Source organism: Heterocephalus glaber, unplaced genomic scaffold (assembly GCF_053883595.1).
Source record: "Heterocephalus glaber isolate CG9 unplaced genomic scaffold, H.glaber_assembly_v1.0 deba00000347, whole genome shotgun sequence".
Lineage (NCBI taxonomy): Eukaryota > Metazoa > Chordata > Mammalia > Rodentia > Bathyergidae > Heterocephalus > Heterocephalus glaber.
The window spans coordinates 39,445,964-39,458,409 of NW_028258143.1; the positions used below are offsets into that span (position 1 = coordinate 39,445,964).

General features: G+C 34.2%; 1 protein-coding gene across 46 annotated transcripts in view; it reads right to left on the bottom strand.

Annotated features, from left to right (window-relative positions):
• The window catches only part of Baz2b (bromodomain adjacent to zinc finger domain 2B), a 411,121-nt gene that overhangs the window by 37,238 nt on the left and 361,437 nt on the right, over positions 1–12,446 (bottom strand). For all 46 annotated transcript variants that reach the window (XM_087196344.1, XM_087196196.1, XM_087196318.1 and 43 more), the window contains 2 exons: positions 3,415–3,477; positions 2,315–2,459 (listed from right to left, as the gene is read on the bottom strand). In XM_087196344.1, coding sequence (XP_087052470.1) covers positions 2,315–2,459; positions 3,415–3,477 — 208 coding nt within the window. The remainder of the gene's footprint in view (positions 1–2,314; positions 2,460–3,414; positions 3,478–12,446) is intronic.

Consider the following 12,446-nt stretch of genomic DNA (forward strand, 5'->3'; position numbering starts at 1 on the left):
AAATGGTCAAAAACTGCAATCCTTCACACTAAAATCAGGAATAAGGCAAAGATGTCCACTATCATGACTACTTTTCAATATAGTTTTGGAAACATTAGCCACGGCAATTAGACAAGAGAAAGAAATAAAAAGAATAAAGATAGGAAATGAAGAAGTCAAATTGTCATTATTTGCAGATGACATGATACTCTATATAGAAGACCCCAAGAACTTCACCAAAAGTCTTCTAGACTTAAGTAAATTCAGTAAAGTAGGTGGATACAACGTCAACACACAAAAATCAATAGCTTTCCTCTACACGAACAACAGACTCACTGAGACAGAAATAGGGCAAACAATTCCTTTCAGAATAGCATCCAAAAAACTGAAATACCTAGGAATCAACCTAAGGAAAGAAATCAAAGACCTCTTCTCTGAAAACTATAGCCCTCTGAAAAGAGATTGAAGATAATATCAAAAAATGGAAAGCCATCCCTTGCTCCTGGGTAGGAAGGATCAATATAGTGAAAATGGCCATACTTCTCAAACTGCTATTTAGATTCAATGCAATCCCAATTGAAATCCCAGCACCATACTTCATGGACCTTGAGAAAATAATCCAAAAATTCATTTGGAACAAGAAGAGATCCAGAATAGCAAAAGCAATTCTAGGTAACAGAGACATGGCAGGGGGTATTACAACCCCCATCTTGAAACTATACAACAAAGCTACTTTGATAAAAACAGCATGGTACTGGCAAAGAAACAGACCTGAGAACCAGTGGAACAGATTAGAAGATGCCAAAACAACTCCAGACACACTCCGCCACCTCATTTTCAACAAAGGAGCCAAACATCCTCACTGGAGGAAAGATAGCCTCTTTAATAAATGGTGCTGGAAAAATTGGGTTTCAACTTGCCAAAGACTAAAACTAGACCTATATCTCTCACCATGCACTCAACTAAAATCGAAATGGATTAAAGATCTAAATATTAAAACAGAAACACTAAACTGGGTGGAAGAGAGGTTAAGTAGAACTCTTGAAGACATTGGTGTAGGAAAAGATTTTATGAACAAAACCTCAGTTGTCCGTGAAGTAGCACAATCAACAAGTGGTATTTCTTCTTACTACAAAGCTTCTGCACAGCAAGAGAAACCACCAGCAGTGTGAAGAGACAACCCAAGATGTGGGAAAAAATTTTCAACAGCGGTCCCTCAGACAAAGGTCTACTATCTCGAATCTATAAAGAACTTCAAAAAATCAGACCTCCCAAATTTAAAGACCCAATCCAAAAATGGGCATCTAAAATGAACAGACATTTCTCAGACAAAGGAGAAATAGCAAATAAACATATGAAAAAATGTTCAACATCATTGTTGATGTTGAAAATCAAATGTTCAACATTTGAGAGATGCAAATAAAAACAGTGCTGAGATTCCACCTCACCCCAGAAAGAATGGCTGCTATCATGAAATCAACCAATCACAAATGCTTGTGGGGCTGTGTGGAAAGAGAATCACTGGTACAGTGGTGGGAGTGCACACTGGTGCAAGCACTGTGGAAATCAGTATGGAGATACCTCAAAGAACTAGGACTGGAAGCCCCATTTGACCCCGCTATTCCCCTGCTGGGTATCTTCCCCAAAGAATTAAAAGAATCATACCACAGTGATATATGTGTACCCATGTTCATAGCAGCACAATTTGTAATAGCTAATGGAAGTAGCCCAATTGCCTATCAACTGGAGACTAGGTAAAGAAAATGTGGGTGTTTTTTTTTTTATAAAATGCAGTATCACTCAGCCATTGAAAATGAGAACCAGAGACATTTATATCTAAATGGATGCACATTGAGGAGATACTCTTAAGTGAAATAAATAGGACACATGTGTAAATACTGAACAGTTTCTTTAGTGTGAGAAACTGAAAGTGTAAATAAGCACTAAAAGATACAGTAGATAATGTGAAATAGGAAGAAAAGGGGCAAAATGGAAGTGGAAGTGGGAGGGATAGGCAAAAGGAAAGAAGAGAATGGAATTAATATGAGAAAATTAAAAAATGGAAACAAAGTCTTTGTAAATAGGAAGGTATGGAGGGATTGAAGGAAGCACAGGGGAAGGGGGAGAAAATAAGAACCAAGATGGATTATGTAAAGGGGCATATTTCCAATCATGAATGTCATTATATTGTATACCTAAAATGTACCTATAAAATTAATAAAAAATAATAAAGTACACTTGATAAGAAGCACAAAATATATGGAAGAGATAACAGGGTTTGAATAAACCCTGTTATTTAATACTGGATATTTTGTAACAGATTGATAGTTCCTACCTTCGCCACTTTCCATGCCCTCTACAAAAATCCCCCCACACTGGGGAAGTATCCAGTATCGGCGTCTGTAACGGTCCTGCCCGAACATCATCGAACGTAAGGAGTGAGAGGCATCAAAGAGCTTCCTTCTGTACTGACTCTGTTGCTGTTAAAAAAAAATAATCATAATTGTTACAAATTATAATTGTTTTAAAAATTAACAAATAGTTGACTTTAAACATTTCTTCAGAGTGGATAATTTTCACTAATAGAAAAAGATACTATTGCATGCCTGACTTCAATTTTAGTGATATTTATAAAGACAAATTATTTTAAGGATAACTCAAATATTTTTATTGCCACAGAACAAAAGTATAAGTTTTATTTTATCAGGTATCTCATAGTAAATCATATCTTAAATATATAAAACACAATCTTATATATGAACAAGTATTTTATAGAGCCAAAGCAAATTAGCTCCATTCCATTGATTAAACAGCCATATGTATGTAATTGATCAAGCCTCCATTTGCCTATTTTTATACCAATGTTATATATACACTTAGGCAATAAATAACTACATTTCAGATAGATCTGTGAATCAAACATTGACATAATACATAGACATCTCATAATACTTTAAAAACCTCATTTCTTCTTTCAAAAAGCTCATTTTAAATTTCTCCATGCTGCTGAATTTAGTTTTTAGGAAGTATATAAATATATACTGTTTATAAATCCAATACAAATAAAATCCACAAATAAACAAATATAAAACCTAGGATACTGAAATTATTGCTATAAAATCAACCAAATTTTTAAATAATTAACTTCAAGAAGTAAAATCATGCCTTTATCACTACTTGGTATTTATACAAAAAGCTGAAGAAATACAGAACCTTTTTTTAATTGATTCTGATTAGGTCTAATGTTATGTTTTAAGAGGCAGGTATTTAAGCTTGGCATTGACATTTTAAGATTTAATTGCAAGAATGTTTCTACAGCTCTTCATTTTAATCACAGAGCTTGTTTTTACTTAGGAGTCAGAAAAGCTAATCCCGTACACTATAGATTTTTAAAACACTGCAAAGAAAGCAAACATTAATCTAAAAAGTGCTTACTTTACTGAGTTTTTCAATCTGTTTTTCTAGCTCTTCGACACTTGCTGCTTGGTCACCTTCATCCTATGTATAACAAAATACAATATCATGTATCTGGTTATTTTTTATTTTTCAGTGCTGGGGATTGAACCCAGGGCTTCACACATGCTAAGCAAGAGTTGTATCACTAACTTACATTTCTAGGCCCATTTACCTGTTTTTAAGATTTATTTATCCAATCAATCAGAAAATATTTAATGAGTGCTTCCTATACACAAAATACTAGAAAAGCCACTGTGGAAATAAATACAACTCAGTTCTTATTTTCTAAAAACTAATAATCTGGAATGCAGATATATAAGACAGTAAATTGAAAATTTCCTCAAATAGTAGGAAGCTAATAAGAACCTCAAAAGAGGTACAGTTTAAGAGCCAAGGTGTCCAGTGATAATCTACACCAATGAGGCTATATGGAAGAAGTTGTATTTTAACTGGCAGGAAGCATGGCTAAGAATTTCTGAATCAGAGAAAAGAGGACATCTAGGAAATGTGGGAGATGAGGTAAGATGAGTTTAGGGTTATACTGTGAAAAGCTGTAAATGCTTGGCAGTAGATAACAATATGATCCCATAAGGAAGGTTTAACATCAGGACTACACTTTATACAGATCAATCTGGCAATATTTGTTAACATGCTCTGGAGCAAAGAAAGGACTAAATTTGACAAAATTAGATAGGTACTGCTGTAATGATTCAACAGGGAGAGAGGGGATATGGGCCCCACTAGGTTAAAAAATAATAGAAAAAAGGAAATGGACATAAGAGATATTACATAATTATAAATTGATAAATCCTGGTAACTCATATATATAAGAGATGGAGTAGCAAAGGAGATGAAGGAAGGAATAAATTATGATGTTAAGGTTTAATCTAGGAGACTGGAGGAACTCTGGTACCATTACCTGGAGGAGTAATTTTTAGAGAAAAGATAAATTATATTTTGAGCACACTGAGCTTTTTTTTTTTTTTTTTTTTTGTGCCGGGGATCGAACTCGGGACCTTACGCTTGCGAGGCAGGCGCCGGAACCACTGAGCTAAATCCCCGGGGCCAACACTGAGCTTTGAGAATAAAAATAATCCCCCACTTACAGTATCAGTTTCATATGTAAAAAGTTTGTATGTGATTATACGAAAGTTTTCTTTCTAGAAATCAGAAATAGAAGAACTACTTCCAAATTATGTTTTAGAGGGAAAACATAAGGAGACTGTATAGGCTTTTTTGGATGTTGGTGCTTTATTTGAATAGGCAAATTACTCAAATTACTTACCTAATCTAAGACAATTACCTTAACAGTAAATTGGTTGTAACACTATCTGTAACATGGAATTCAGGAGGAACTAAATAAGAACTGTTCTGAAAGCAACTAACATTGTTTTTAAATAAAAAGATTTTGGGAAGACTAATTAAGAATAAATATAAGCAATTAACATAATTGTTTAATATGATACAGGTACATTTTAGATTAATAAAAAATAAAAAATTTTTTGGTGCTGGGGATTGAACCCAGGGACTTCTGCAACTCAGGCAAGTGTTCTGTCACTGAACTATACCCCTACTCCCAAGACTTGTTCTTGATGTTTATTTTCTTTTCTCCTTTTTCTCTGAATATCACTTTCTATAAGCATTTTTAAAAAGCCACACTGTCACCAAGCATTCCCGAATATATATTTGTATATCAGTATGGCAACCTACTTCATAAAAGGAAGTGAGAAGAAGACCTCAATAGTTTTACCATTATGTATGATTTATGGAATCTTTATCCAAATTTAGATGACTAAGTTATAAAAGCACTTTGCTATGTAAGAAGTGATCAAAATATACAGTGAATGTGTAAAAAATTATGTAGTAAAAGATACATTGTCATTAATCTCCCTCAAACTACTTCCCCTTACTTCAAACAGACTTATCTCATCATTCTGGCCACTTTCTGAAGCAGTTCTGTAAGTCTTCTTTCATCTTTATAAGTTGTGATAGAAAATATGGTGAAAGCACCTGCCAAATACCAACCAATGAAAAGGTAGGCTTGTAAAAACATTATGGTATGCCCTCATCCACTGGATCTGGCATCATGTGACTTCTGGCTCTTCTCTAATGTCAAAATGACCATGAAAAGTAGTAAATGTTTTGAAATGATTCAGTACATTGAGACAGCCATAACAGTACAACTAAAGACACTCATGAGGGTGAGGGCTTTGAAGATTAATAGCAATATATCTTTTACTGTAATTAAAAATAATTAAACATTCACCATTTCTTGATCACATCTAATATTATTTATGCTAAGAATAACATGAATTCTAATTGGGATTAAAGGAAATTTTAAAAGAAAACAGGTGCAATGACCCTTAAAGCTTGACATTCCCAATATTTAAATGTAGATCCTGTGGTGATGGTTATGATTTATATATAGATGTCCCCTAAGAGCCTCATTTGCTTATAGGTGGGGCTTTTGGAAGGTGACTGAATGATGTGGTGACTTGCTGTTTGGAGGTAGTGTCTGAAGAGAAGAGACAGGTCACTGGGGCCATGCCTGGAAGGGTGTATCTCCCTTCCTGGCTTCTCTTCTCTATCTCTGCTTGCTGGACTTGAGTGGCTTCTCTTCTGCTATGCACATTTGCCATGCTGTCTGTCCTTGGAGCCAGCTGACCATGGGTTGTAAACTTGAGCCAAAATAGACCCCTCCTCCTTTAATTTGTTGGTGCGGTTATTGACCAGTGACAAGAAAGTGACTAAGACAATGATCTTTTGATCAGCAGGGCAAATGTTCATAATTTGTTTATATAATAATACAGTTCAATCAATAAATATTTGGACTAAGACAGTAAAGAGCTATGTATTAGCCAAGTTGATTAAATGTAATTTTTGTTTTTTGCAATGCTGGGGATTGAACCCAGGGCCTAGCATAAAGTAGGTGGGTGCTCTACCCCTGAGGTAAGCCTCCAGCCTAGTAAATGTAATTTTTAAGACTTTTCTCATGATGAGAAAGAAATAGTACATCTACTTAAGTTTTATTTAGAGGATTTTTGGCTGGTGGTGCTTATAATTTTAAGATATTAAAGAACTTGTAAGACTAGAGAAAAAAGCTGCTACAAAATGAACATCAATTCTAAGAACACAGAATTTATCTTACCATGGTTCTCCATGGTCTCTTAACCAAAAAAGGCCATTATATGTCTCCATATGTCAGAGTTCAAGTGTCTACATAAAATTTCCAGGCCAACTTGTGATTTTAAAGCTCACATTGGTCTCAACATAAATCTGACTATTATGAAAGAGTCTATATATTAAAAGAATGAAGAGTGAGAAGAAAAGGAAATTATCTCTGGGACAAAGGGTTACGACTTACTTATGGAGAGTATCTTTTCATTACAAGGGATCATGTGGGTCTCAATGGGAAACCTCTGGCAATTAATCCTTTAAGTGATACTACTACAGTATTTACAGTCTACTTATAACTTACGAGGTCCAACCTATTTTGGAGAAATGATATGCCGAACTTATTAGTCAGGTTTATCAGGTGGTCAGAATTGTGTATGTGTATGAATTTGATGAATATCTACTAGTTCTTTATTGTAAAGAATAACTTAAATAATTTAAAGGCAATTTTAATTTGATTTCTCAGGTTCCAAAATATTTATTATTTTTAAAGTTTTGAATTATTTTCTCACATTAATAAGATACACATTTGCAATAAAATTCTGCAATCTATTTTACTCTCAATAAATACTCATAATATAGTACTTTAAAAGATATGTCTAAGAAGCATTAGTAGTTATTTTCAAATAATCTATGTATAAAGAATAAAGTATATGACTTATAAATTCTCTACGTTTAAATAGGAGAGGTGAAACATAATTTCTATAAATAAATCCCAATTTAGTGTAATAATTACCCAGTAGAGCACACTGAAATTCCAATATATGGTTGTCAAATTTATGAGTGTTAATATTTTAAAACAATTTATAATATTAAGTGCTGAAAGGGAATATTTTGTGAAAGGTTACTAATTTTGCTTAGAAATATTTTAATTCTTGCCATGGAAACAGCTCTACTTACCAAATGAAGCAGATTATTTATAAATGGTATCTTTCTGTGGGATAATTACAGTTCTGATACTCAAATTATAAACCTCTCATAATATCTGTCAGAAAATGAATGTATATGATCTAGTGGTTTACATCCAGCACATTCCTCTAATACCAGTTAATTGGGAGGCTGAGGCAGAGGGACTGCTTGTACCCAAGAGTTCCTCCCATATGGACAAGAGTGAACCTGGCAGATATTGTGGTAAGTGAAGTAAGCCAGTCACAGAAGATCAAATTCTACATGATTTAATTGTTTGAGGTATCTAAAATAGTCAAACTCATAGGAGCAGAGTAGCACGGTGATTGTCAAGGGGTGGAGAGAGGAAGAAATGAGAGTATTACTCTTCAACTGTATGAAGTTTCAGTTACCCAGCATGAGTACATTTCAGAGAGCTGCTATAAAAAAAATCACACCTATAGGCAATGACATTGTATTATATACTATGAAAAATTAAGAGAGTAGCTCTTACCAAAGTTAAAAAATAAAAAGAGAAAAATTCATTCTAGTGATTTTTATCATCCTGGTTTAAAATACAACATTGGGGAGGGAGAACTTATGAGAACATTTATGCTATTTTATGTAAGAAAGAGAATTGTATAGCACATTATCTTGTAAATGGTACAATATTCAGACTTAGTCATAAATTTGATTTAGTAATATATCATTGATCCCAATTAGATATTCTTTTCACATTTTCCATCAATAGATTAATGTCCCTAAGCCTCCTTTCCTTATTCCTTTAGCAGGACTGAGCTGAAACAAGAAAGGAAAAGAGTTCTTTCTAGATTTACTTCGCAAAATACTACTGGTGTTGAGAATAGAAAGCAAGATTTTCTGTGAGTTTTTTTCCCCTTCTTTTTTTAGTGTTCTTATGCAGCTTTTTCAGTACATCCTGCATTCCTTTCTGGTAAAAGATGAACTTCAACCTTTTATCCCTATCCATGTCCCTGGCTTATCATTGCTTTCTCTAAATACACACAATAAAAAAATTGACATATTAACATTGCTTCCCGCCCCCTGGTTCATTCTTTCAAGAGTCTCCTTCACCCTCTTCACCTTAACTGAAACTTCTCTGATAACTTCAGAACCTTGTACTATTAATTATTCTCTTTAATATTCATTTTCATTTTCTCATTTTATTGACTCTTTCCCTTCAACCAATAATCTCAAGTCTTTCACATCTGAAAAAATCCTCAGCTTTCTGTTGACCTCAAGGAAGTACCCCTTCTTCTGAAGTATAATGCTTAAAGCAGTCATCTTCATTTTTTAAAAAAATTAATTTTATTAGTACATTTTAGGTATGAAATATAATGACATTCATCATTGGAAATTTGTACCTTTACATAGTATATCTTGGTTATTATTTTTTCCCCATTCCCCTGCCCTTTCAACCTCTCATCTTCACTTTCTATTATCACCAACCACTTATTAGCCTGATGTCTGCTCTCAACCTTTTAATGAAACTGCTGGCACTTGTTACCAATGACCTCTCTGTTGTTAAATCAAATAAACATTCTCAGTTCTCATCATCCTAGACTCCTGTCACTTTAATATTATTTATCACTTCCTCCTTTTGGAAATAATTTTCTTTTTCAGTTATTATTAAATCTATAAAAAAGACAACATTGTAGGCTTGGGTGCTATCCTTTGAAAGCCCTCCTTACAAGGTTAATCCTTGCCTGGCATGTGAGAACTTGGAATTTGGGATGGATTCACCCTAACTGTTAAAACCGATTCACTGGACCTATACTGCCTGTGTTAATAATACGGTTCATATAAAACACCTACTTTTCTTCAGAGAATCTAGAATTTGGGCACATGCTATGCAAAAGGTACATATATGAAGCCTTTAATATAAATGTAGGCATAGAGTCTCTAATGAGCTTCCTGAGTAGACAGCACTTATATATATATATATACACGTTGTTGCTGTTAAGGGAAGCAAGGCCATTCTGTGTTACTCTCCACGACAAAAAACTCTTAGAAGCTTGCACTTGTTTTCCCTCTGGACTTTTTCCTACTTGCTCTTTGCTGATTTTTCTTTGTTCCTTTTGGCTGTAATAATTCAAAGCCATAAGCAAAAGTTTATTCTGAGTTCTTTGAGTCATCCTAGTGAATCACTAAACATAAAGTTGGTCTTGTATCCTGTGACCCATTAGAGAAATCTCCTACCTCTCTGACTCTTCCTTCAACAAGAAGAACTATAGGTACCTCAGGGTGCTCCAGCCTCAGTCCCCTAATCTATTCATGAAACCAATCCTCTAGTGCAAACCAATCCACCTCATGATTTTAACTATCATTCAAGTGCTAATAGCACCCTGGTCTATATTTTTAGGACTGAACTCTTCTTCAGGTTTCAGGTACCTAAATCAATTGACTGTTGAACTTCTACATGGGTACCTCAAACTCAACACGTTCCAAAAGAATATATCATCATTTCTTGCATTCATATATTTCTTAATGACACTAATGCCTCATTATTTATTTATTTCTGACTTTTTGGTCTTAGTTAATAGAAACAGTAGCATGCAGTCTCTCAAACCAGATAGTGGGAAATCAATTCTTTCTTTTCCTTTTTCTTTTCTTTTTTCTTTATTTCTTCTTTCCTTCCTTCTTTCTTTCTCCCTTTCTTTCCTTTCTTCTTTATTTTTTCTTTCTTTCCTCCCCTTCTTCATTCTTTTCTCTCTTTTGTTCTTTCTTTCTTCTCTTTTTTTCTTTCTTATTTTTCCTTTCTTTTTTTTCTTTCATACCAGGGATCAAATTCAGGACCTTGCACTTGTGAGGCAGGTGCTGTACCACTGGGCTAAATCCCTGGCCCCATGGAAATGAATTCTCTCTCTCTCTCTCTCTCTCTCTCTCTCTCTCTCTCTCTCTCTCTATATATATATATATACATATATATATATATATATCAACCTACATAGCTCATCTTCAAATCCTCCTAATTCTGTTTTCTAAATATTTGCTGAATCTTTTCCTATTTTATCCAAACTATTATTGCTGCAGTTTCAGACCCCTCACAACTCACTTAAACTATTACAATACTTCATGACCTATCCTTGCACCTCTGACCTTGTACTATCCTGTTTCCAATTCCCACAAAGATGCCAGAGCAAGCCATTTAAATAAAAATTAAGTCTGAACATTCTGATCCTATTTATTTTAATGCTATACTGGGGTTCTATCAGTAAAAAATAACACAAAATCCTAGTTCATCATTCTTAAGTGTGAGACACTCCAGCAACAATGAAGAACTTGTAATTCCTTTAAAACAAACCACATTTTCAAATTTCTGGGCCTTTTTTCATGTTATTCTCTCTGCTTGGAAAAGCACTTCTTTAGATTCTTCCCCAGGTTAATATTTATCTCAGCTTGTAAGCCTAAGATAATGGGTCCAGAAACACTTCATAAAACTTCATTCCTCAGAGAGTGTTAATGCCCTTTCATAGAAGCTACCTAGAACATTGTAAATACTCCTTTTTATCAAATCAGTGAACACACTGTATTTTCTTTTTTGCAAATTGTTAACTTATAGAAGATTTTCAGTGTCTTATTCTTTTGGATGAAAATTACCTAAAACGAGGGGAAAAACAGGTGTTTGAGAAATATATCACTTTCACTAAAGATACTTTTCACCCCTGGAATTGGGGATAGAACACAAGGCCTCGTGCATGCCAGACAACTGATCTACCACTGAGCTAGCATTCCCAACCCTCTTAAAAAGGTTATTGTGAATTGAAGAGTTTATTCACTATAAACATAAGTTGGTTGGTCCTCCACTTTGATTTAATTTACACAATTAAAGGTGATAGATTAATAACTACCACAAATTGTAATTTTCTAAGGTGTGCTTCATGCTATGGTGTTGCTAATTGTATCACTTGGGCTAAGGTGTTGTTATTGATTTAATCAGTTGTCCTTCCTGGTATAATAAAAATGAGATAGCTTAAGAGACATTAGGGACTCAAAACCTAAAGACCAGCTATATCTGGAAGACACCTCTGAGAAGTAAACATTCCATAAGGGTTCTAAATACAAGCAACAAAGATACTTACAATAAGCAATTTTGAAGTATCAACCCAGGAGTTAAACCAAAGACAGTACCAAAAACAAAAATGAAAAAACATTTAAGCAAGGCACAAACTCAGACATTCACCCCATCAAAAGCAAATTCTGGGGCAAATGAGGTGGAAAAGTCTGATAATCAACCACCTGAACATCCTGAACGGATAGCACACGAAGAAACAAAACAGATGAATGAGGCTCTAGAAAAATTCAAAACAGAAATAATTTCCCAGATAACTACAGAGATGGTGAGCAGAGTGAAAGACCTGATTAGAGGCTCTAGAACAGAAACATATATAAAAAAAAATAGATGAGCTCAGAAACATGCTGGAAGCCATGAATGCCTAGTATAATAAAGAAATGGAAACCATGATAGACCAACATAAGAAAGAAATGGAATCCATGAAACAGATTCAAACAGATATCCAGGAGATTAAAAACTCCATTGAAAGTATTCACAGCAGATTAAGGGAAAGTGAAGAAAGAATATCAGATATAGAAGACAGGATTGTGGTTAATGACCATGAAAACAGAGATTTCTTAAAAACAGTAAGGGACCATGAGAAATCAATCCAGCAGCTGCTAGATGATGCAAAGAAGAATAAGACTGATAGGAGTCCACAAAAAAGCAGGAGAAAGTACAATTGACATAAAAAAACTGTTCACAGAAGTAATAGTAGAAAACTTCCCAGACAGAGGTGGAGAATTGGACACACAGATAAGTGAGGCATATAGAACTCCAACTAGCCATGATAAAAAAAAATCTACACCTAGACATATAATAGTCAAGATTCCAGAAACCCAACAGAAGAATAAAATCCTACAAGCAGTTAGAGAAAAGA